Genomic DNA, 25,878 nt, shown 5'->3' on the forward strand with positions numbered 1-25,878 from the left:
TCATGTTGTCTGTAAATAGAGACCATCTGCGTGCCTTTCGTTTTTTCTTTTTTAAAAAAAATATATATTTCTTTATTGATTTCAGAGAGGAAGGGAGAGGGAGAGATAGAAACATCAATGATGAGAGAGAATCATTGATCAGCTGCCTCCTGCACGCCCCCTACTGGGGATCGAGCTGTAACCCGGGCATGTGCCCTTGGTCGGAATCGAACCCGGGACCCTTCAGTGCGCAGGCCAAGGCTCTATCCACTGAACCAAACCGGCTAGGGCTCGTTTTTTCTTATTGCACAAGCCAGACCCTCCAGGAAGATGCTGACTAGGTGTGGGTAGGAGCTGACATCCTCGCCCTTTTCTCAATATTAGGGGAAAAGCTTTCAGTCTTTCCCTATTTAATGTGATGTCAACCGTATGTTCTTTGTAGATGCCTTTTGTTTTTTTTAGATTTCAGAGAGGGAGAGATTGAAATATCAGTGGTGAGAATCATTGATCGGCTGCCTCCTGCACGCATCCCACTGGGGATCGAGCCTGCAACCCGGGCATGTGCCCTTGACCCGAATTGAACCCAGGATGCTTCGGTCTGCAGGCCGATGCTCTATCCACTGAGCAAACCCGGCTAGGGCTGTAGATGCCTTTTAGACGGTTTAGAAAGTTCCCCTCTGTGCCTAGTTTGCTGAGAAGTTTTATCGTGAAGGGGTGTTGGATTTTGTCAGATGTCTTTTCTGCATCATTTCCACGGCAAAGCTTGTTCCACCTGCCCCAGAGTGACAGCACACCAGCCGGAGGCCAGGGGTGGCAACAGGCCAAGCCCCCGAGGCTGCCAGGCTGAGGGTGTCCTGCAGGGCCGCAGGCTCAGCCCTCCCTCCGCCCAGATGGTCCAGCACCCTGACCAGATGCAGCCAGCTTGTGAGAGGCGTCTGGGACCGCTTCCTCGTGGTGCTTCCCCCAACTCTCCACCTAGGGAGGGGGCATCCAGGACCGCCTGCCTTGGAGGAGGAATGGATTGCTGTACCCCTCACCTCGAGCAGGAATCGGGGCCTCACTCCCAGGCCCCTAGGGTCCCATTATACAAGTTGGAAACAAAGGTGCAAGAAAATTCATTTACCCCTAACGGGTTTGGCTCAGTGGATAGAGCGTCGGCCTGCGGACTGAAGGGTCCCAGGTTCGATTCCGGTCAAGGGCATGTACCTTGGTTGCGGGCACATCCCCAGTGGGGGGTGTGCAGGAGGCAGCTGATCGATGTTTCTCTCTCATCGATGTTTCTAACTCTCTGTCCCTCTCCCTTCCTCTCTGTAAAAAATCAATAAAATATATTTAAAAAAGAAAATAAAAGAAAATTCATTTATTTGCATAAGGTCCCCAACAGGTGAAGACAGCCCGAGACCTGGGTCCTGGACTTCAAGGTCTGTGAGCCTGCTTCCTTTTACCTGCTGAGCTGGCCCAACCCCCGGGCCGGGCGCAGGCAGGAGGCCCGAGGGGCAGGGGCTGGCGGCCTGCGATGGCTCAGGTGGGGCCAACCTGGTGCAGCCGAGCGGCCCGCACCTTCGCCCCGCCGTCGGTTCAAAGGCTCAGGCCCCGCCCCCCCCAGGCCCCGAGCCGCTTTGAAGTGCTGATGGGGCCTGGAAGGGGCCACTTCACACCTCGGGCTCCGGATAGAGCGGTCGCCCCGGGGATAAAAAGGTCGCCGGCCCACCGTCCCGGGACGCGCCGCCGCCGCCGCCATGGCCCAGCCCCGGTGCCCGCCGCTCTCCGAGCCCTGGATCTTCCCCGCGGGCTGGGGCGCCGCTCAGCCTCCTGCGCCCTCCGACCGGGGCCGCGGCTGCTCCCCCGCCTCGTCCCCGAACTCCTGGGGCAGCGCCCCGGCCGGCAGCCCCGCGCCCAGCCCCCGGCGCCGCGGCCCTCGTGCGGGCAGGAGCGGCGCCCGCAGCGGCCGCCTGGGCGGCGGGCAGCGGCAGAGCGCCAGCGAGCGCGAGAAGCTGCGCATGCGCACGCTCGCCCGCGCGCTGCACGAGCTGCGCCGCTTCCTGCCGCCGTCCGTGGCGCCCGCCGGCCAGAGCCTCACCAAGATCGAGACGCTGCGCCTGGCCATCCGCTACATCGGCCACCTGTCGGCCGTGCTGGGCCTCAGCGAGGACAGCCTGCGGCGCCGGCGCCCGCGCCCCCGGAGCAGCGACGACGAGACGCCCCCTCGGGGCTGCCCGCTCTGCCCCGACGGCGGCCCCGCGCACGCGCACGCGCACGGCTTGGGCTCCGCCGCCGCCCCCGCGGCAGGGCCTTGGGGGTCCCCGCCCGCCTGTCCCGGAGCCGCAGTGGTGCCCGTGCCCGTGCTCTACGAGGAGGCAGCGTGCCCCGACGGGCTGGCGGTGCCGCCGGGCCCCTCGTCTCCGGTTAGTATCTCCTGCCGCCGCCGTCGTGTCCGCGTTGGAGACGCGCAGCCTGGCCTCCCCGCTGGCTTTCCAGGGTCTCCAAGCTGGGGTGCCCGGTGCTCGGGCGGTGAGGGCAGGGAGGGGACGCGCAAGGGACAGGGTCCTCTGAGAGTGGAGCCCAGGAGCGCCGAGGGTCACGCTGTTCCCTCTCCCCCCACAGCTCTTTCCCGGCCACGTGCTGGCCCAGCTGGAGACCTGGATGCCCCCCTCGCCCCTGGAGTGGCCCCCCGGCCGGAGTGGTTGACGTGATGGCGGACAGCTGGCGGCCGGTCTGTGAGCACTGCGGTCTTTGCGGCCTCCGCACCTTCGAAGGGCTCCCTGTCCGACCCCCTCCCCCGGCGGAGGGCGGCGGCGAGGCTGGCCAGGGCAGGCCTGCGGGTGAGAGCCTGTCCCACCCGGACGACCTTCCCCAGCCCCTGCCGCGATGGGACCCGCAGAGTGGACGGACGCTTTGAGGCAGGCGGGAGGCTCTGCTTAGGGCGTATTTATTTATTTGTGAATAAACTGTGCTGGTGTCAATTGGCAATTTTTTTATTTTTATTTTTTGCGTGGATGCAAAGCTCCCACCCTCTCCTCCAGAGCACATAGGAGAGTTGGGAGGGTTTCTTGCAATCTTCAGCCCCCAGAGCACGTAGGCCCAGACCCCTTCTTCCTTGCCCCCAGCACCTCCCGTTCGGGCGGGTCAGCCTCGAACCGGCAGGCGCTTCATATGGCAAAGTGGCAGGGAATGGAGTCTGTCCATCTTTTCTTTGAACCTGGTGGGGGGCTGGAATAAACCAAAGCATCTCTAGAAAATACATCTCCATCAGTGAATGCTTACTGCATCGGGTCCTTGACACATCTTATACCCAAATAACCATTTTGCAGAAGCCTAGACTCGGGGTCAACCCTCCAGCGCCGGTAGGATTTTGTCAGCTGCATTCATTCTGGGGACACTGGCTCCGCGGGGTCATTTCCCGTGTCCCGAGCCCTGTGTTCCCCTTGTGCTGGGGCATCCTGGCCTGGACTCTGGGATTTTCCCATCTTCCTTCACTCCCGCGCGGTTTAGGGACATAAAATAACGGTGAGCCAATCCTGAGTTTATGGAACCTTGACCTCCCAGAGGCCTCGGTGAGATGCCAAGCCCATCTGACTGCATTCACGTCCACCCACCTGACCTAGCACCAGGCCAAGCTGCCGCACCCCTGTCTACGTTGGCTGGACTCAGAATAGGGAAGGGGTGTGTGGGGAGGGGAGGCTTGAGGCCAGGAGCCTGGCTTGGGCCAGGGGGTCCGGTGAGCAGCCAGCCCTGGCAGGTGAGGTGGACAAGGGACAAAGCGTCTGTCCAAGGGTCCCTCAGCCCTCTGTGGATACCTACTTCTCCCCTGCACCCCCACAACCTTCTTTGAAACACAGGACTTGGTATTTGCTTTTCATAAGATCTTTAATGAGATGTAATTTGCATACCATAAAAAGTCCACCCCTTAAAGTATATTCGAATGATTTTCTTATATTCAGGGAGTTATGCAGCCATCACCACTAATTTTTTAAAAAAATGTATTTTTATTGATTAGGTAGAGGAAGAGAGAGAAACATCAATGATGAGAGAGAATCATTGATCAGCTGCTTCCTGCACGCCCCCTACTGGGGATCGAGCCCGTGCAACCCAGGCATGCGCCCTTGACTGGAATCGAACCCGGGACCCTTCAGTCCGCAGGCCGATGCTCTATCCACTGAGCCAAACCAGCTAGGGCTATCATGCTATCATCACTAATTTTAGAACATTTCATCACACCCCCCCCCCCAGCAGGAAACTCTGAGACCTGTATAATTTTATTAGCCAGTGCCACCCCAAGAAATTCAATCAAAACAAAATCCTGTTTCCTTTAACAGTCACTCCCCACTCTTCTGCTGCACCCCAGCCCCAGCCCACTACTCTGCTTCCTGTCTATTCTATAGAGTTGCCTGTTCTGAACATTTCATAGGAATGGGCCATAGGATGTGTGACCTCTTCTGACTGGCTTTTTTCACTTAGCGTGCAGTTTTAGGTTTATTTCTTTGCCCTGGAGTATCCCACTTTATTTATAGACCACAGTTTATTTACCTGTTGATGTCCATGGGTTTGTCTTGCTCTTGCTCAGGCCACCAGGGGCAGTCATTCATGGTGGGGTGGGGGTCACTGTCCTGCATTTCAGGGGGTGTCTTCAGAGAGTGGGATCCCAAAGCAGAGGCCCTGCCGTGGGGGTGAGACCCACTTTCCCTCACCTCCACCCCTCAATCACTCTCCCCTCCCAGGACCCTAAGCTGGGCGGACGGGACGTTTTCTCCAGGATCCCTACCCGGTTTAGAAAGTCTATTTGCATGGCAAAGGCCCCGCGGCGTAGGAGGGGGAATTAAAGTTATTAGCAAGTCTTTTCACAGATAAGTGGGGCTTGTTGGCCGGCCCCTCCCCCGCCGAGGGCCTCGGCTGCCGCCTCGCAGAGCTGGGGGCCTCCCGCCGTTTATTAGCGCCTGAGTGTGGCTTTCATTAACAGGGCTCTGCTAATTAGACGGAGGGCAGGAGATGAGACGGATCGCCTCCCACCGCTTGTCGTCTCCACCCCTTCCTGGGCCAGCCGCACCGAACCGGCGGAAGCCCTGATGCCAGTTCAGAGGGACAGGACGGTCGTCCGCGCACAGGTAGGGGAGCCGTTGTCGCATGCTCTCATTTCTCGGCTAATCGGTGAGGGGCCATGTTAAGGGTGGCAAGGTGCAGTAAGGAAGCCCTAGCCCCCTGGTCGGCAAACTGTGGCTCGAGAGCCACATGCGGCTCTTTGGCCCCTTGAGTTTTTAGCAAAGGCCAGCTTAGGAGGACCCTAATTAAGTTAATAACAATGTACCTACCTATAGAGTTTAAGTTTAAAAAATGTGGCTCTCCAAAGAAATTTCAATCGTTGTACTGTTGATATTTGGCTCTGTTGACTAATGAGCTTGCCCACCACTGCCCTAGCCAGTGTGGCTCAGTGGATAGAGCGCTGGCCTGCGGACTGAAGGGTCCTGGGTTCAATTCCAGTCGGGGGCACATGCCTGGGTTGTGGGCTTGGTCCCCGGTGTGGGGACATGCAGGAGGCAGCTGATCAGTGATTCTCTCTCATCATTGATGTTTCTATCTCTTTCCTTCTCCCTTCCTCTCTGAAATCAATAAAAAATATATATCAAAATAAATAAATAGCCTTAAAAAAAAGTACAGTAAGGAAGAGGCTGATACCATGTTGATACAGATGTTCAGTGGTGGCCTTGGGATTGGGCCCCGGATGTGACTCCAGGGCCTGTGCTTATTCACAGGTGCGCTGCCTCTGTGACAGCCGGGCGCCAGCCTGTCTCAGGGACAGAGAGCTGGCTGGCGGCCCACCTCCCCTCGCCCGGGGCCCTGGGCAGGGTGCCCTGGTCTGGATGGTGAGAGCGAGTGCGACAGCATCAGCACAGGGCGCCGCCCGGCCAGCCTGCTGACTCTGGTCACCTCGTCACAGCGCGTGCGCAGCCTCACAGGTTCGAACTCACATGGCGGAGAAGCCAGGTGCTGTGCGTTGGACATGAAAGCCACCGTCTAATTTCAAGTCCTTTTAGCCTCAGAGCCGGGGGGAGGCAGGTGAGGTGCGCTATTTCACAGATCAGGATGAGGAAGGTTACAGAGTTTTTCACAAAACTAGTACGTGGTGTTTGGGGTGGGGAGGAGGATGGGAGGGAGGTGACAAATCCAGTCTTTGGCACAGCCCTGGCAGGCAGGCGTGTGTGCGTCTCGGGTGTAAAACAAAGCTCCTCGTGCACGTGGGCAGGAAACGTGCTTCTGTGTGTTGACCCCAGGTTTCCCCTGGGACAGCTGTGCCGTGTAGATGCTGGTGCTGGATGGGCCAGTGTTGCTGTTTTTTTTAAAATATATTTTTAGCCGAAACCGGTTTGGCTCAGTGGATAGAGCGTCGGCCTGCGGACTGAAGGGTCCCAGGTTCGGTTCCGGTCAAGGGCATGTACCTTGGTTGCAGGCACATCCCCAATGGGGAGTGTGCAGGAGGCAGCTGATCGATGTTTCTCTCTCATCGATGTTTCTAGCTCTCTATCCCTCTCCCTTCCTCTCCGTAAAAAATCAATAAAATATAAAAAAATAAAAATAAAATAAAATATATCTTTATTGATTTCAGAGAGGGAGAGAGATAGAAACATCAATGATGAGAGAGAACCACTGATCGGCTCCCACATTGGGGTCTGAGCCTGCAATCCGGGCATGTGCCCTGACTGAGTGACCTCCTGGTTCATAGGTCGACGCTCAACCACTGCGCCACGCTGGCTGGGTGGGCCGGTGTTGTAAGGAGGGGCAGCTAAGCCGATGGATCATACTCAAGGACATACCAGGGTCACACCAGGAACCTGGTCGGGGTGCAGAGGAAGGGGTGCATCCAGCTAGTCAGTGCCAGTATCGTGGGGAGGTGTCCCACCAGCAAGGAGCAAGTGTGTGACCCCGGGGAGGAAGGAGGAGGGGACACATAAGAAGTTGCTGTCACGCCCTGGCCGGTGTGGTACAGTGGGGTGGGCACCATCCCGTGCACCGAGAGGTCACCGGTTCAATTCCTCGTCAGGGCACAAGTTTCAGATCGATCCCTGGTCAGGGTGCGTGCAGGAGGCAACCGATGGATGTTTCTCTCATATTGATGTTTCTCTCTCTCTCTCTCTCTCTCTCTCTCTCTCCCCTTTTCCCTCTCCCTCTCAAAATCAATAAGAACATATACTTCTCTTGAGTACCTCATTTATTTGATATCAAAGATGCTATAAATCGTGCACCTGATCAGTTTTCCCCTTTGCACTGGCTGATAGAAAGCTATCAGGGCAAATAGGTGGTTGATCTCCAGCAAAAGTCTGGAATACTTTTGGTACCCATTTGAGATACACATACACTGAGTGGCCAGATGATTATGTGTTCAGAGATCATAATAATCTGGCCACTCAGTATGTATTTTAAATATATTTCATTGATTTTTTTATAGAGAGGAAGGGAGAGGGATAGAGAGTTAGAAACATCGATGAGAGAGAAACGTCGATCAGCTGCCTCCTGCACACCCCCTACTGGGGATGTGCCCGCAACCAAGGTACATGCCCTTGACCTGAATCAAACCTGGGACCCTTCAGTCCGCAGGCCGACGCTCCATCACTGAGCCAAACCAGTTAGGGCAAGAACATATATATGTTTTTAAAACCCTGCTTGCTATAGCCGGTTTTGCTCAGTGGATAGAGTCAGCCTGTGGACTGACTGGTCCCAGGTTCGATTCTGATCAAGGCAACATGCCCAGGTTGTGGGCTCGATCCCAGTAGGGGGCGTGCAGGAGGCAGCTGATCGATGATTCCCTCTCATCATTGATGTTTCTATGTCTCTCTTCCTCTCTGGAAGAGAGACATAGAAATATATATTTTTTAAAAAACCAACCTGCTTGCAGTCTGTGGGCAGATTATCATGGAGACTGGGACTCCTGAACCCCTGCAGTTCTCAAAGGCACCACACGGTGTCCTCAGAGAGGCGGGCGTAGCCCTTGAGCGGCGGGCACCCCCCAGCCAGTTTCTTAGAGAAGAGAAAGGTGCCCCTTTGCCCCTCTCCTGTGCCTCCCGGGTCCTGGGCCAGCAGGCAAGGGGCAGCAGCATGGCACGGTTCCTGCCTGCCACCTCGCCTGGCACCTCTGCCTGTCACTCTCCAAGGCGGTTCCCTGACGTTAGTGGGAAGAGAAGCGGGTGGAGGAAAAGGGGCCACAAGCAGCTGGGGCGGGCTGGGTGTCTTGCTCATTCAGCAGAGTGGCTGTCCTGGGCCTGTCGGGCCGGGACCCTCACAAGGCCTGGGCCCGGCTTGGGTGGGACTGTACCCCCCCACACACACCACTCTGGAACCTGGAAACAATATCGCTGTTTATTTGGGTGACACAGCTGTCTGCCTGCGGGCTCTGACCATCGGCATAGTGATCGAAACCCCCCAAAATAGTCCCGCTCCCCCTGCTGGCTCTGCGGGGGGCCCGGACTGCAAGTGCAGGCCCCTGGGGCCCACTGAGCCGCAGCCCCTTGTCGCCGCGTCTCTCCACCTCGGGGCCTCCTGGGCGAAGCCAGCCCGCCCGCCGCCGACACCTCCCCCGGGGGCCGGGCGGTGGCCCCTCACTTCCGGACGTTCTCTCTCTGCAGAAGCAGCGAGTACCTCCGCAGCCGGGTCCAGTGCTCCTGCTCCTTCACCTTGTTCTCCAGCTTCTGGAACCTGGGGATGGAGATGAGGAGGGCGTGCTTGGTGCGTGCTTGGTGCCGCGGCCCCAGCCCGGCCCAGGTCCCCGGGGCGGGCCTTGACCAGCCTGTGCCAGTATCAGGCACGCTCCAAAAGCTGCTTCATTTCTGTGCCCTCAGGACTCGGCCTGGTGCACAGCGGGCACCTGAAACACCTTTTAAAAAATATATTTTTTTATTGATTTCAGAGAGGAAGGGAGGAGAGAGGTAGAAACATCAGCGATGAGAGAGAAGCATTGATCTGCTGCCTCCTGCACGCCCCACACTGGAGATCGAGCCTGCAACCCGGGCATGTGCCCTGACCGGGAATCGAACCGTGACCTCCTGGGTCATAGGTCGATGCTCAGCCACGGAGCCACGCCGGCCGGGCAGCCCGACACACCTTTGGGGGAATGCGGGCGACACTGCACAGCGTGAGGCGGAAAGTGACGGGCGGCACAGCGAACTCCGGCACGGAGGTCTGCGAGCGCGGACCCGCATTGCACACCCCGGGATGCCAACAGGCCGTTTCGTAAGCGTTTCTGGAGCACCGGCCAGTGGCAGGCCAGAGTGGCCACACAGCACGTCCCTGTCCCCAGGGGGCAGGGGTGACAGAGTGAGAGAGCACTGTGACAGGAGGCGTCTGAGCGCCACAGAGGTCACGCGCGAGAGGAGGAAGGGGCCGCCGCCCGGGGTGCTCCCGGAGATGACGGGTTTGAGGGGGGGTTTACGAAAAGTGAGGGGGGGGTGGTTTTTGTTTGGTTTTTAGTTTTTTAAAATATATTTGTATTGATGTCAGAGAGGAAAGGAGAGGGTGAGAGAGATAGAAACACCAGTGATGAGAGAGAATCACTGATCGGCTGCCTCCTGCAGGCCTCACACTGGGGATGGAGCCTGCAACCTGGGCATGTGGCCTGACCGGGAATCGAACTGGGGACCCTTCAGTCCTCAGGCCAAGGCTCTATCCATTGAACCAAACCGGCTAGGGCTTTAGTGTTTTGTTTGGTTTTAATAACAAATGAGTGCATGTTCACGTTCATTTCAAGTGCACAGGACGCCTGCGGTCCCTTGCAAAGCCTTTGATTTCCAGGAGCTTGCCTGGCTGCGCGTTGGGGGGTCAGGGTGGGGGGGGCCTGTGTGTCTATAGGTAATTTTCCAGGGAGTCACCCCTTGTTTCTCAAGGAAGGCCAAGGAAAGCTAGGCTGAGCCCACCCTTTCCTCCCCAAGGATAGTAACAGAGGGGGTCGCACACCATCCCTTCCCCTCCTCCTCCAGCCTCAAGGGAAACGTCACCCCGTGGCCACACAGGGCATGCCCAGTCCCTCGCCAAGGGAGCCCCGTGCCCTGTGGGCTCCGGGTCCGTTGGGTCACCCAGAAGCCCACTTAAGGCAGAAAGATGGGCGGGTGGAACCTGGACCGTGCTTGGCCCGTGTTCTGTATCCCACGGGGATTAAAGGGAGAGGGACAGACTGTTTCTGTCTGCTTCCCGGCGTCCGGAAATTTCTGTGGTCAGATGTTTGGCCCAGTCGGAGATGGCAGACACTGGGACAGACTGGGAGGGGAAGCAGATGGGAACGGTGCCCCTGAGGCCCGGCCGGATGGGGCAGAGGCCAGGCCGGGGGCGGAGCGGGAGGGGGTTGGCACCCTCGGCAGCGCTGGCCCCCTCTCCGAGCCCCGAAGGCGGGCTTCGTTCCACACTGCTGCTTGCGAAAGCCCCAGGGCGGATTTGGTAAAAGCCGTTTGGACAGACTATTCCAGGCCCGAAACTTTGACTCTGTTGCCTCACAAACCCATTGCCTTCAAGTTTCACCTAGTTTTAGGGCCAATGGAAACTTCCAGACACCGGCTATAAATAGAAAAAAATAAGACGGGATTAAATAGAGGCACATGGATATGTGTGATTAACGGTGAGGGTAACGTGTCAACGACAGACCGAGGTTGTGAGTATGTGGGTGTTCGCGGAAACTGTTTCCAAAGCTGCTGTGTGTTTGAAAATTGTGATAAAACAGGGTGCGAAAGCCCCAGGTATCTAACTCGGAGCAAATAGAACAGGAAAGCCTTCTTTCAATCATAGTGTTACCCACTTTATTGCTGGGACCAGATCGGAAAATGGGTGTGACTGGGACACCAAGATTAATTAGGTCCAAGGAAAGGTTCCTTCCAGCAGGGGTGCCACAACCACACAGTGCACCCCGCCCAGCTCCTGCTGGGTCCCTGGACCCGGGAGCACTCCCCTAAGCTCCCACTGCTCCGTTAGCCCCAAGCCGTGCCCCTGGCCCCCAGTGCCCCGCTGATGTGGCCCCTAGCCACCCACCACAGCTCAGGGAGGAGCGGCATTCAGGGAGGAGGTGCCGCGGCGCCCCCTGGTGGTGATGTGTAGACTTTCCCCTGGCATGAGCTTGGGTTAATGCAGAGAACCATCATCATCAAGAGCTTGTATCTATCACTTATTGAGCGACCGCCCTGTGCCTAGCACTCTGCATGTATATTTTTTAAACGACTTATTTATTATTACTTTTTAAATATGTTTTATTGATTTTTTACAGAGAGGAAAGGAGAGGGATAGAGAGTTAGAAACATCGATGAGAGAGAAACATCGATCAGCTGCCTCCTGCACACTTCCTACTAGGGATCGAGCTCACAACCCAGGCATGTGCCCTTGACCAGAATCGAACCCGGGACCCTTCAGTCCGCAGGCCGACGCTCTATCCACTGAGCCAAAGCCTGAAGCTCAGGCATCATTGCAACATCCAGAACACCGCCTAGCACATCGTAGGTGCTCAGTAACCATTTTTTTGAGTGAATGAGGGCACAGAGGCTCTGTGAGGTTGAGGAACCCACCCCAGGTCTCACAGTTAGTAAGGGATGGAGTCAGATTCAAACCTGCGTCTCTTAGCCAACCTCCTTCACCCGCTTGAGGAAACAGTAAGTAGAGAGAGGGGCAAGCGGACGTTGTGGGGAGAGGAGGGTCACAGACTCAGGGCTCAGGCGGCAGGAGGACCTCGCGTACCTGGAAGGGAGGGGACCTGCCCAAGTCCCCGACGTGCCGTGGCTGGTCTGGCCCGAGAACCCAGGGTTCCAGCGATGACCCTTCCACCAAAATGTGCCGTCAGACCCCGGCAGGAAATCTCGACAAGCACGTGCAGCCCCCAGAGATGGGTGTGGGGGGTGAAAGAGACACCTGCTTCTCCAGTGGGCCAGGCCCTCCCTGGGCTTTCCCAGCCGACAGGAACCCGGGCGGGACTGGGGGGCGGGCAGGGGCGGGCGGAGGCAGAAGGCCTGATGCTCGCACATCCGGACGGTGGGTGAAGGAAAGGGGTCTCGGGCTGCGGGCTCTGCGGGTCCTACAGGCTCTGGGGGGACTGTCCACTCGGCTGCTGAGCGTGACCCCGTCCCGGGGAGGCTCCCTTCACCTGGGCGGCCGTGGGCTGGATTTGGTCCGCAGGCCCTCATTGGCCAGCCCCGACTGTGTCTGATAACCCAGATGTGCCTTCAAAAGTTAAGGAAGCACAAGGAGCCCGGCCGGTGTGGCTCAGTGGTTGAGCATCGACCTATGAACCAGGAAGTCATGGTTCCATTCCCGGTCAGGGCACAGGCCTGGGTTGTGGGCTCGATCCCCAGTAGGGGGCATGCAGGAGGCAGACGACCAGTGATTCTCTCTCATCACTGATGTTTCTATCTCTCTCTCCTTCTCCCGTCCTCTCTGAAATCAGTAAAAATATATTTGAGAGAGAGAGAGAGAGAGAGAGCACGCAAAAGGAAAACCTGTCTTAACAGGAAGAACGCACGAACTGGAGGCCCTCCCTCCCCATCAGCCTGAGATCATTCCTCCTCTTCTACCAATCGCAGCGGGAATCGGAGTGCGAGGGGAGGATTCAAATGCCAGAGGGGTCTGACCCTCAAACCAACTCCACTGTTCCCGCCCAGGCCAGGCCCGGGGCAGGGGTGGAGAGCCGGGGACCCTACCTCTTCTGGAGGACATTCTCACATCTCCTCTCCAGGGGCAGCGCCTGGGGGAAGCCCGCGGCGTTCAAGTCATTCAAGTCCGCTTGGGGAATGAAGCAGCTCTTCGAGACGTTCTCCAGGAGGGAGCAGGAGTCGAAATCGAAGTAGAAGACGGAACTCGGGGTGTCACTGTCCCCATCTGGATGGTCTCCTGAGAGGAGACGAGGGTGCGTGTTTGTGTCAGCATCACCTTCTCTGGGGTCTCTGTGGCCCACGTGGGGCCGGGTCATCACGGCTGAGATGGAGGCCCACTTGGTCTGGAGGAACAGGGGTCCAGAGAGGCCTGCCTGGCGTCTCTTCTGAGTGTCTGGTGAGGACTCTGGGGCTGTGGTGGGGGGTGGGGGACAAAGAGTGGGGAGCAGCCCGGCCAGCGTGGCTCAGTGGTTGAGCATCGACCTATGAACCAGGAAGTCACGGTTCGATTCCCGGTCAGGGCACATGCCCGGATTGCTGGCTCCATCCCCAGTAGGGGGCGTGCAGGAGGCAGCCGATGGATGATTTTCTCTCGGCATTGATGTATCTCTCTCCCTCTCCCTTCCTCTCTGAAATCAATAAAATTATATATTTTTAAAAAATAGTGGGGAGCAGACTGGATGGGGTCGCCCTCGGCTTCGGGAAGGGACAGGAAGTCAGGGAAGCCGTCAGCAGGCCCCCGGTCTGGGCAGCGCGCCCTCGTGGTCCTCCCTCCCTACCTCGGAGCAGGAAAAACGGGTGATGCAAAGACACGGCGAACACTGGCTTCCAGGGCATCGCCAGGTGGTAAGGCTCGGGGGGCGCAAAGGCACAGACGACGTGAAGCCGGGCCACGTCCAGCAGGCGCACGGAGCTGTTCCTGGCGAAGGTCAGCACCTGGGGCAGCGGGATGGGTGCGGGATTCTCTACGGGGCCCTCGCCCCAGCGTGGGGCACGGGAGCAGGGCAGGAAACAGGGCAACAGAACCGACGTGTGCCGGGGCACGCGGCCTCAGACCCTGCTCCGGGCAGCGGCCTTGCCCACGTCCTAGAGCAGCTGCCTGGTGACTCGTCTGCCATCCCCACTGAGCTGCGGGCTCCGGCACCGATGGCCTCGGCAGAGAGGAGGAGGCGTGAGAGGCACGGGGAACCTACCATGCCAGGCAAGGCCGGGACGGGGGCCACGGCGCAGAGAGCCTCCTCCGGGTGCTTGACAGGCCTGTGGGCACCAGGACGGACAGACACTCATCCTCTCCTCTCCCAGGCGTCCATCCTGAATAAACTTGTATATAAGCATCGAGAGAGATGCTGGGGACTCTTCACAGCAGCAGGAACTGGGAGCAACGCAAGTCTCCGTTGGTGGGAGAACGCGTAAGAACTGGTGTGTGGCCCTGACCAGTTTGCTCAGTGGATAGAGCATCGGCCTGCGGACTCGAGGGTCCCAGGTTCGATTCCGGTCAAGGGCCTGTACCTTGGTTGCGGGCACATCCCCGGTAGGGAGTGTGCAGGAGGCAGCTGATCAATGTTTCTAACTCTCTATTCCTCTCCCTTCCTCTCTGTAAAAATCAATAAAATATATTTAAAAAGAACTGGTGTGTGCACAGGAACGCAGCGCGGCGAGACCTGCAGCTGAGGGCGGCCCCCAGGGCACTCTCATGAACAAGGTTGCAGAGCCAGTTATAGAATAAATAGTATTAAAATGTAAGTGGGAGGATGCATAGACTGTGGCGCCATTTACATGCCCCGTCCTTGTGCACAGCTAGAGGCTGCGTGGGGACACGCCCACGGGTGTGGTTAATTCTTAAAGGAAAGCAACGGGAGGAATTTAGGAAAAGGATGTGGTGGATTGAAAAAAAAAAAAATTGGCCGTGATGTTTGACACCAACTCCCATCAAAAGGTGGACTCCCTCGCCCACCCAGCTGGCGTGGCTCCGTGGTTGAGCATTGACCTATGAACCAGGAGGTCACGGTTCGATTCCCGGTCAGGGCACATGCCCAAGTTGTGGGCTCGATCCCCAGTGGGGGGCGTGCAGGAGGCAGCCAGTGGGTGATTCTCTCTCATCATTGATGTTTCTCTCCCTCCCTCTCCCTTCCTCTCTGAAATCAATAAAAAATATATTTTAAAAGATAAAAAAGAGAGAGGGGCCCGTGGGGAAACAGATAAAAGGCTATTTCGGCAGAAATGACCCTCTTCTTGGCCATGTGGGAGGTGAACGGGGTTGTGTGTGCCATCATCCATTTTGCTGGACCGTGTTGCACACACACCCACATGCGGAAGACGTGATGTTGAGAAGCTCATCGGGAGAGAGGGGTGACTGGGGGGCCAGTGGGCTCCGGCCTGGGCGGTGGTCGCTGTTTCGCTACCATCCCGGGCCGATCATTCCCCCGCCTTCCCCTCAGAGCCACCGACCTCTCCACCAGCACGCTGACGGTGGGGCCTTGGGTCCCCGTGGCGGTCACCAGGTGGAGGGACGTGTCCGTGCACAGCACCACACAGCTCATCTGGGACTTCACCGGACCCTCGGGATACACGTTCCGCCCGTCGTGGACTAAGAAGTATTTCAGGAAGTGAATGCTTTGGCAGGAACACCCCTCAGGAAGAGCGATGACCCCAAGAGGCAGTCCTGGAGAGAGAAGCCAGGCGTGCAGGTCGGAAAGGAGACAAAAGGCCGGCCGGCGTGGCTCAGTGGTTGAGTGTCGACCGAGGAACCAGGAGGTCACGGTTCGATTCCCAGTCAGGGCACAGGCCCGGGTTATGGGCTCAATCCCCAGTGCAGGAGGCAGCTGATCAGTGATTCTCTCTCATCATTGATGTTTCTCTCTCTCTCTCTCCCTCTCCCTTCCTCTCTGAAATCAATAAAAATATATTTTAAGAAAGCGGGACAGCCCTAACCGGTTTGGCTCAGTGGATAGAGGGTCAGCCTGCGGACTGAAGGGTCCCGGGTTCGATTCCGGTCAAGGGCATGTACCTTAGTTGCGGGCACGTCCCCAGTAGGAGGTGTGCAGGAGGCAGCTGGTCGATGTTTCTCTCTCATCGATGTTTCTAACACTCTGTCCCTCTCCCTTCCAATCTGTAAAAAATCAATAAAATATATATTTAAAAAATACTTAAAAAAATAAAAAAGGGGGACAAAGGGATGCAGCCCTGGTGCGGGACTGCAGCCAGCAAGGACCTGAGGGACATGAGGACAAAAATCCAGCAATGAGCGCCCCCTTCAGGGGGCCCCTTCTAAGTACCCCTTAGAAGGACTTCTCAATCTCCAGGAAGATGGAAACAAGCTGTTGGAAGGGACTGGGAAACGGTGATCGTTCCGCCCACCCACAGTGGCTGCGGGTCTCGAGCCGATCGCTGTCCAGGTCTCTCAGCCTCACCCCCAAGGAGGTGCCTGCTGTCAGTGGGGGCTGGGAGAGCAGGAAGGAAGACTGGCTTGTTCTGAGAGCGTGGGGGCGGGGCGGAGGGCTAAGGCACGCGGTGCTGGTCGGACTTCTGGGACCGGGCACAGGGCGGGGCACAGAGCAGGCACCCGGATGCCACGTGGGGAAGTGTCCGCACACGTTGTGTTCAGTGATGTCTGTTGAATGACATCCGAGGGGCCTTGAAGAACAGCAGGAATTCAGGGCTCCTGGAGTCTCGGTCCCCGGAGATACATCCGGGGGGCCGGGCAGGGGTGGGGCTCACCTTCAGCCAGGTCCCACAGCGTGAGCACCCCGTCCTCGCAGGCCAGCACCAGGTAGGAGCTGCAGTCGCTGAGCTGAGACGCAGCAATGGGCGCAGCACAAGGCCACACGCCCTCGGGGTCTAGCGGGAGGGACACGCTCACCGGGCTGCCCGCCCCCCCAGGCCTCACACCTGCCATCCCCTCCCCCTGCACCACCTGAGACCAGACTGGCCTGCCCGTGTGTGGATTCCCCTCCCTCCCCCGTCCGTGCAGCGCCAGCCCCTTGCTCAGGATGACAGAACATGTCACCCGCCTGTGAGGCTGCAGCTCACGATCAGGGAGCACAGACACTGTGGGGAGCACTTTCATGCATCGCTCCATTGAACTCCCGCAGGGTCTTAGGAGGTGGGTCCCGATAGCTCCCATTTTACAGATGAGAAGACTGAGGCACAGAAGGGGCTGATTTTCCCAAGGTCACCTAGGCCAGTGGTCGGCAAACTCATGAGCCAACAGAGCCAAATATCAACAGGACAACGATTGACATTTCTTTTGAGAGCCAAATTTTTTTAACTTAAACTATATAGGTAGGTACATTGTTATTAACTTCATTAGGGTACTCCTAAGCTGGCCTTTGCTAAAAACTCAAGGGGCCAAAGAGCCGCATGTGGCTCGCGAGCCGCAGTTTGCCGACCACTGGGCTAGGCAGTCAGCACCGAAGCCCAGGTTAGAAGCCAGGCTGCCTATGTGAATGCTGAAATGTGCTGGGGAAGTATAACTCTAAAGTGCAACGTAAGTGTCCCGCTCAAGGAAATAGCACAGAGTGAACTTACTCGTGTAACCGGTCCCCGTGAACTTGTGAAAAAACAACAAATATATTTCCTAAGGGCTGTCAATGCCAAAGAGCTGTCACATACGGAAACTCTGGGTTTTGCTATTCACAGCCCATGTGAGCAGCAGGCAGGATGGTGATTAATGGGCTCTGGGTTCGGATGAGAAGTCGGGGGGATTGGGGCGGCAGGTGACTGGCCTGAGGCTACACAGTTCACAGGCACTTGGGCCGGGACTGGCTCTGGCCCTCTGAGGTCAAGGCCACCTTCTTCTGACCTTCGCTGCCCAGGGGCTCTGGGGACCTGACTGGGCTTTGTCCCTGTTGACCTGTTGTCTTTAAGAAGCGGGACAGGCCCGGCTGGTGTGGCTCAGTGGTTGAGCATCGACCTATGAACCAGGAGGTCATGGTTCGATTCCCGGTCAAGGGCACATGCCCGGGTTGCGGGCTCCATCCCCAGTGTGGGGCGTGCAGGAGGCAGCTGATCCATGATTCTCTCTCATCACTGATGTTTCTGTCTCTCTCTCCTCCCTTCCTCTCTGAAATCAATAAAAAAAAAATTTTTTTAAAGAAGCAGGACAGTTCCGAGACAGAGCCTCAGGCCACACCACCGCCCAGCTCTAGTCCCTGAAGCCACACTATGTGCCAGCCGCGTGCTCTCAGCGAAGCTGGAGCAGGACATGTTCCCGGGGCCCCGAGCCCAGGCAGCCACGTACCAACTTTGTCCTTCAGGGTGCGGTTGAGGGAATAGAGGAAGAAGTTGTGCCGTCCCGTCCAGTGTACGCCAAGGACACTGGCTACCCCTGGGAAAGAGAGGAGGGGGGTCAGTGAGGAGCGGGGTGGCCTTTGGTCGGGGTGGATGACCTCTGCCCAAGAGGAAGTCGGTTTGAAATAAAAAATGGTTTGTTCCACCGGGCTGGTGTGGCTCAGTGGTTGAGCGTCGACCTAGGAACCAGGAGGTCACGGTTCGATTCCCGGTCAGGGCACATGTCCGGGTTGCAGGCTCCATCCCCAGTGTGGGGCGTGCAGGAGGCAGCCGATCCATGATTCTCTCTCCTCAAGGATGTTCCTATCTCTCTCTCCCTCTCCCTTCCTCTCTGAAACCAATAAACAATTTTTAAAAAGTGGCTTGTTCCAATGGGCAGCACCCACCACGAGGGTGAGCGTCCCGGAGAGCAGGGGCTGGGCACGCAGGAGGGCTGCTCCTGGACCCGCTCGCCGTCCCGGGAGGGACAGTGGCCGCAGCTGCCCTTGGCTACTTTCACAGCTTCGAGGTCATTCGTGTCCATCGGCTGTCAGTGTTTTACTTATATTTCTAAAAATATATTTTAATTGATTTCAGAGAGGAAGGGAGAGGGAGAGAGAGAGAGAGAAACATCATTGATGAGAGAGAATCATGGATCGGCTGCCTCCTGCATACCCCTCACTGGGGATCGAGCCTGCAACCCTGGCATGAGCCCTGCTTGGGAATGGAACCGAGACCTCTTGGTTCCTAGGTTGACACTCAACCACGGAGCCACTCGGGCTGGGCTGGGCTGGCCGTCAGTTTTTAAATAACATCCTGTACGAAGTGAATTCGTATCCAGAACAGCCTGGCACCCTCCCCTGAGGCAGGTCACTCCGGGAAGACGGTGCCAGCCCTGTTCTCAGGGCCTCTGGGCCGCAGCCCAGCCCGGAGCAGGCAGCCACAGCCGGCGCCGGCTTCCTCCTGGTCCCCTCCCCCCACGCAGGGTGTGCTGTGGGGACCCCCCGGGGGGGCTTTCTGAGGCATTGCCCCGAGGTGACTGGCCACGTGCCCAGGACAGCCACTCCCTCACGGCCACTTACCTGGGGGGCTCTTCACCTCTGTTGGCATCACCGTTAGGCAGCTAGGGAAAAGGAAGTGGAAGGTGGCCATGCTGGAGAGAGGGGGGGGGGGGGGAGAGAGAGAGAGAGAGAGAGAGAGAGAGACTCGTCAGAGCCATGGCAGACTCCTTGGCAGGGAGCAAGGCTGGTAGTCTCGGGACCAGGACCGGAAATGGGGTCCAGAGCCCCGAGGCACGTGGCATTGTGTGTGCGGGTCCTGGTGGGTGCAGACGGTGGAAGTTGGTGAGGGTGGGGGGCGGGGCAGCGCCCTCTCTGACCCCGGAGGACCCCTTCAGGCCCGGGCTGGGGCCGTGTGCACGAATGCGCTCTCATCCTGGGGGCGAGACAACCGGTGCTGTGCTGAAAAACTGGCTATTGTTTTTCTTAAGCCCAATTCCTGGTTTATAGGGCTGTGGCTTTCTGTGGTGTGAACAGCCTCATGAGGGACAGTGACCAGCGGTTTAACAGCTGGCCTGCAGGCTCCTAAACGCCTCACCAGGCAGCGCTCCCCCGGACCTCACTCATTCCGGCCCAGGGTGCTGCTGGGTGCCCTCGGGGCTTAGCCCTAGGGCTGTGTCCTGACAGAGCAAACTCAAGGCCCAGTGAGGGCAAGGTGAGAGCGTTCATGCCCGGCCGGCGTGGCCCAGTGGGTGAGCATCCACCTCTGAACCAGGAGGTCACGGTTCGATTCCCGGTCAGGGCACATGTGGGATTGTGGGCTTGATCCTCAGTAGGGAGCGTGCAGGAGGCAGGTGATCAGTGATTCTTTGTCATCCTTGATGTTTCTATCTCTCCCTCCCTCTCCCTTCCTCTCTGAAATCAATTATAAAATATATGTATATAATTTTTAAAAAGATGAGAGCATTCACTTCCCTGGGAAGCAAGAACGTTCCTGCCAGTTCCAGAAACCAGCTCAGCAGACACTTCAAAGACTGGGGCTCTGCTTTTACCGTCAGGACATGGGGCGAGTGGGGGGCCTGCTGACCGGGGTCGGAAAGTGGTGTGCCTTCTCAGTGACTCATGACTACGCTACAGTTAGGAAGACCCGCCGGAAATGGAGACAGATGTTAACATAGTGACTTACAGTTCTACATCTAGGATCTTCGTGTTGTCTAGATAACTAGGACAAAATGCTAAGAGCTGGTATCACACCTAATGTGGTATCCTATCTAATAATAGAGTAACATGTAAATTACCATCACTCCGCTACGCCCACGATTGGGCGGCGGGAGGCTGGGGGGCAGGACTCGGGGTGGCCTATCCGGCCATTGAGAGGCACGGATCCGCTGCCACTGAGGGGGGCTACCCTGCTGTTGAGAGGCGCAGGGGGCAGGACTCCCGCCCCCTGTGCCTCTAAACGGCCAGATCCGCGGCCGCTGAGGGGGCCTGCCGTGGACACCCAGCTGCGCCTCTCAACGGCAGGGTAGCCAGGTATCCGCGGCAGCCCCCCTCAGCAGCCGTTGAGAGGCGCAGGGGGCGGGAGTCCCGCCCCCTGCGCCTCTCAACAGCAGGGTAGCCCCCCTCAGCGGCCGCGGACCATCAAAAGCGTGGGAGCTGGGTGCCTGTCTGCTCCGGCACCAGGCCTTTCAGAAGCCTCCGCCGAGCCGAGCCGGAGGCTTCTGAAAGGCCTGGTGCACCAGCGGACAGGCACCCAGGTCCACCACGAAAAGCGAAAGCGTGTAGGGGACCCTACACGTGCATGATTCAATCATGCACTGGGCCTCTAGTATATAAAAAGCTGCTTGTCATCTCCATAGCTATCTATTCCTTCTTGAAATCCATGTTCTCAGCCTCTGTCCTGGTTAAACAATCTCAAAAAGATATGACTTCTCACCCAGCCAGCGTGGCTCAGTGGTTGAGCATCGACCTATGAACCAGGAGGTCACGGTTCGATTCCCGGTCAGGGCACATGCCCGGGTTGTGGGTTCGATCCCCAGTAGGGGGCGTGCAGGAGGCAGCCGATCAATGGATGATTCTCTCTCATCATTGATGTTTCTATCTCTCCCGCTCCCTCTCTCTCTGAAATCAATAAAAATATACACTGAGTGGCCAGGTTATGATGGTCTCTGAATGCATAATAATCTGGCCACTCAGTGTATATCCTATATAATAAAAGGCTAATATGCAAATTGTCCCCTTGACCAGGAGTTTGACCAGCAGGCAGGCCGGCCAACCGCCCATGTCCCCTCCCTGGCCGGACCCCACCCATGCATGAATTCATGCACCGGGCCATATATATATACATATATATATATATATATATATATATATATATATATATATATATGCGCATATATAAACACACACTGAGTGGCCAGATTATTATGCATTCAGAGATCATAATAATCTGGCCACTCAGTATATATATTAAAAAAAGATATGACTTCTCAAAAGATCTGCTGGAGTTCTCAGATCAGAAAGGTGCCCCAAACCAGAAGCTTTTAGGCCCCGGATGGATTCAGGCCCTTGGGGAGAAGCCCTGGGGGTCCGGGGCGCCGGCGCGGGCTCACCTGAGCGGCTCCTCCTCCCACTCCCCATCCAGGTACTTCCTGTACGTGGCATTGAAGATGGCGGTCTGCTGCTCCCACTGACTGTCCTTGATGATGTGGTTCTGGCCCGAGCCCAGCCCATAGCAGCCCTCTATCTTCGCAAACACTTCCAGGGGGCTTTTAAATGGGGAACCTGGGTGGGAAATGTTCCAGAAGCCGTCAGACTAATGAGTCGGCAAACTCATTAGTCAGCAGAGCCAAATATCAACAGGACAATGATTGAAATTTCTTTGGAGAGCCACATTTTTTAAACTTAAACTTCTTCTAACGCCACTTCTTCAAAATAGACTCGCCCAGGCCGTGGTATTTTGTGGAAGAGCCACACTCAAGGGGCCAAAGAGCCGCAGTTTGCCAACCACTGCTCTAACTGGTTTCCTTATACATCGTTTCGCTTCCATGGGCAGAACCTACTGCTGACTGTACTGATGAGTGAACGAACACGGGGTGTAGCAATGAATGAACTCCAGCACTAGCCGGTGTGGCTCAGTGGCTAGAGCGTCGGCCTGTGGACGGAAGGGTCCCAGATTCGATTCCGGCCAAGGGCACATGCCCAGGTTACAGGGTCCATCCCCAGTAGGGGGCGTGCAGGAGGCAGCCAATCAATGATTCTCTCTCATCATTGATGTTTATATCTCTCTCCCTCTCCCTTCCTCTCTAAAATCAATAAAAATATATTTAAAAAACAAACAGAAAAATAAAAGACATGACAACTCAATTAATATATTTGGATTCTGATTCAAACAAACCAATGTAAAAAAAAAACACCTTTAAAAAAAATTTTTTTTAATGAATTCCTACCAGGAGAGACCTCTCTCTTTCCTGGTCTCCCATTCTGTTAGTTAACTGTATCCCCGTAACATTTATAACATTTGTCTTTAGGTCCCAGAGTTTATCACTTAAAGAACATTTTCTCTTCAGAACTGTACTTGTAATTTAGATATTGCTGCCAATAAATAGAAAAGGTGGGGACGGTGGGAAAAGGCAACAAAAGAAAAAAAAAAAAAAAGCGGACTCAATGGCCAAAGGAGAGTATTAGTTGAATCAGACTGACCTGTAATTGGTTTGGGTGGCTTGATCTTCATTATCTGGACTGGAAGACTCAACTTAACCTCTCCCAGGTAACAGATGCTTACATCCTACAATAAGGAAAGGCACAGCTAATAAGACCACAAAGGAGAAAAAAACAAAACAAAACAGAATAATTCCAAGATGGCAGGCAAAGAGGCAAGAGGAAGAAAATCAGAACAATAGAGAGTAAATAGCAAAGTGGTAGCTTTATTTATTTATTTTTAATATATTTTATTTTTTACAGAGAGGGATAGAGAGTTAGAAACATCAGTCAGCTGCCTCCTGCACACCTCCTACTGGGGATGTGCCCGCAAACAAGGTACATGCCCTTGACTGGAATCGAGCCTGGGACCCTTCAGTCCTCAGGCCGACGCTGTATCCACTGAGCCAAACCAGTAAGGGCGCAAACTGGTAGATTTAAACCCATACCTGGCCGGCGTGGCTCAGTGGTTGAGCATCGACCTCTGAACCAGGAGGTCATGGTTCGATTCCCGGTCAGGACACATGCCCGGGGTTGCAGGCTGGATCCACAGAGTGGGGCGTGTAGGAGGCAGCCGATCAATGATTCTCTCTCATCATGGATGTCTCTCTCCCTCTCCTTTCCTCTCTGAAATCAATACAAATACATTTTTTTAAAAACACCTGCATTTCTGTATACTGAGAACAAACAAGCTGTTTATACCAGAGTCCGGGAAATCGAGGGGAGTGCGAGGCATGAAAGGGTTACATCAGCCCCGAAGGGAAGAGGAGTTGCCTGGGAGGCAGAAGGAAAGCCCCCCCCCCCCTCGAGAAATGCTGGGGAGTCCTGGGGGAGAGGCGACTCCCAGGCCCGGGAGGGACTGAGAGTCCTGCTCCCGCAGCCACTCTGCCCGTTCAGTCTGGTTTTAACCAGAGCGAATCGGTTTGGGAGACATGGCCAGGGTGCCTGGCCCCCCTCCCAGCCCCCATTCATCGCCACACTCCACGGAGGGTCATGCCGGAAGTCGGGCCCGGGGAGGGAGAAACGCAGCGGTTCAAAGCAGGCTCCCTACCATCTGGGGCTGTTTGGTTTTTTTCTTGGGGTTCACAGCCAGCTGGGGGTGCTCCACCTCCTTGGTCCAAGACTCCTTGGGCAACTTGTACACGTCCAGCCAAGTGTCTCCAGCCCCTGCGTTGGGAAAGCCAGGGGCTGTTTGTTGAGCAACCGCAGGCAGGCGCCGCGTGTCCTCTGAGGACGGCCTGTCTCCTCAGAACCCCTGACACGGAGCCCGGCAGACACCCCCGAACAGCAGGGTCCTCACGCTCTGGAGAGCTGGGCCGCTCCCCCGAAGCCACCGCGCCTGCACCACCCCAGCAGCTTCTTCTATTGGTTGATTGATTGGTTTCAGAGAGGAAGGGAGAGGGAGGGAGAGAGAGAAACATCAATGATGAGAGAGAATCATGGATCGGCTGCCTCCTGCACACCCCACACTGGGGATCGAGCCCACAACCCGGGCATGTGCCCTTGACTGGAATCAAACCCTGACCCTTCCGTCCACAGGCCGACGCTCTAACCACTGAGCACACCAGCAAGGGTGAGCCCTAAGAGTTTCCAACCAGGCTCTGCTGGGCCCATCCCCAGGTGTTCCAGCTTGCACATGGTAAGCCCCACTGACATCGTGTCTCAGCGATTCCTCTCTTGGGGGGACGGCGGGGGGGGGAGGTGGCTCGTATGGAACCAGCAACGGACAGGGCTAGGCCGAGAGGGGGCTAGAATTGGGAGCGACACCTCAAGAGAATCCTTCTGACCAATGTTGGGGCAGGTGACAACCTGTGGGGGTGGTGGGACTTTGTCTTGTCACAGAAATGTGCTCAGCTTCTGTACCGACTACCTGCCCATCTGGGGAGGGGCTGCTTTCTCGTGGGATGGGATCCTGGCTAACGGTTTCCTTAGAAAAGTGCTCGTCGCCCTGGCCAGTTTGGCTCAGTGAATAGAGCGAAGGCCTGCGGACTGAAGGTGTCCCGGGTTCGATTCCGGTCGAGGGCACGTACCTCGGTTGCAGGCTCCATCCCTGATCTTGGTCAGGGTGCATACGGGAGGCACCCAATCAATGTGTCTGTCCCACATCAATGTTTCTGTCTCTCCTCCCTTCCACTCTAGATAAAAAAATTAATGGAAAGATATCCTCAGGTGAGGATTAACAAAAAAACAAACAAAAAGGTGATCATCTGGTCACCTTGACTTCAGCATTCTGTTCTCCATTCCTGGGAGAAAATAGTGATCTGTTGCTTTAAGCCATCCAGTGTGGCACTGTTTGGGCCGCCCTAGGAAACGGCTGCAGAATCAAGGTCTCCTTTGATGCATAAACCGTTATAAATACACATCTTCCTCAAGCACTTGACATGGGAGAGACCCAGGCAAGAATATCAGTAGAGACCCAGCCCTGCGTGTGGCTCAGAGGTTGAGCGTCAACCTATGAACCAGGAGGTCACGGTTCGATTCCGGGCAGGGCACTTGCCCAGGTTGTGGGCTCGATCCCCAGTAGGGGGCGTGCAGGGGGCAGCCGATCCCTTCAGTGTGGTCTGGACTTGGTAACCCGCTTCTAACAGAGTTTGGACAGGGCAGCACAGTGGCTCAACCCGGGGGGGAGGGGGGGGGAGCCTGGCAGATGCCACTTTAACTAAATGTCAAGGTTAACATGAGCAGCAGAGAGTCACGTTGCTGTCACACACGCCCTGGTATGAGGCAGTGAAAAAAGCCCTTCACCTCTGCGTATCTTCCCCCAAATCCTTAACCCCAGGGGAACCACGGGAAACATTCAGACCATGAAATTGAGGGACGTTGCACAAAACATCTCACTGGTGCTCTTCAGAAATGTCAAGGTCACGAAAAACAAGGAAGACCAAGACACTGTCAGTCAGGAGTAGACCACGGAGACAGGAGACTAGATGCAATGTGGTATCCTGCTTGAACCTCAGAGCAAAAAAAATAGATTAGTGGGAAAACTGGTGAAATTGGGGGGGAGGTGCGGGGGGAGGGAATATGTAGTTAACAGTATTATACTGCCTGGCCGGTATGGCTCCGTGGTTGAGCATCTACCTATGAACCAGGAGGTCATGGTTCGATTCCCGATCAGGGCACATGCCCAAGTTGCAGGCTTGATCCCCAGTGGAGGGCATGCAGGAGGCAGCCAATCAATGATTCTCTCTCATCATTGATGTTTCTATCTCTCTCTCTCTCTCCTTTCCTCTCTGAAATCAATAAAAAAATATTTAAAAAAAATAGTATTATAGCCCTAGCTGGTTTGGCTCAGTGGATAGAGCTTCGGCCCGCAGACTGAAGGGTCCCAGGTT

At 56.3% G+C, this 25,878-nt stretch overlaps 2 protein-coding genes across 3 annotated transcripts; one reads left to right on the top strand and one right to left on the bottom strand.

The window, feature by feature from the left end:
* Positions 1-1,553: 1,553 nt before the first annotated feature.
* MESP1 (mesoderm posterior bHLH transcription factor 1) lies at positions 1,554-5,993 on the top strand. Its single transcript, XM_079764156.1, has 4 exons — positions 1,554-2,384; positions 2,584-2,801; positions 4,937-5,081; positions 5,727-5,993. The coding sequence occupies exons 1-2, from the start codon at positions 1,719-1,721 to the stop codon at positions 2,665-2,667; spliced, it is 750 nt and encodes a 249-aa protein (XP_079620282.1). The 5' UTR covers positions 1,554-1,718; the 3' UTR covers positions 2,668-2,801; positions 4,937-5,081; positions 5,727-5,993.
* Positions 5,994-8,139: 2,146 nt separating this feature from the next.
* Positions 8,140-23,892, bottom strand: WDR93 (WD repeat domain 93). 2 transcript variants are annotated; one of them, XM_079764117.1, is made up of 11 exons: positions 23,598-23,892; positions 22,550-22,634; positions 21,460-21,631; positions 18,932-19,002; positions 17,821-17,907; positions 16,299-16,418; positions 15,030-15,243; positions 13,775-13,838; positions 13,361-13,517; positions 12,630-12,819; positions 8,140-8,661 (listed from the first exon to the last, which is right to left on the bottom strand). In XM_079764117.1, the coding sequence occupies exons 1-11, from the start codon at positions 23,598-23,600 to the stop codon at positions 8,565-8,567; spliced, it is 1,260 nt and encodes a 419-aa protein (XP_079620243.1). In that variant the 5' UTR covers positions 23,601-23,892; the 3' UTR covers positions 8,140-8,564. The 2 variants fall into 2 exon arrangements, with proteins under 2 accessions (XP_079620243.1, XP_079620244.1); XM_079764118.1 differs by lacking the exon at positions 16,299-16,418.
* Between the last annotated feature and the right edge of the window lie 1,986 nt (positions 23,893-25,878).

Source organism: Cnephaeus nilssonii, assembly GCF_951640355.1.
Source record: "Cnephaeus nilssonii genome assembly, chromosome: 24".
NCBI classification, from domain to species: domain Eukaryota; kingdom Metazoa; phylum Chordata; class Mammalia; order Chiroptera; family Vespertilionidae; genus Cnephaeus; species Cnephaeus nilssonii.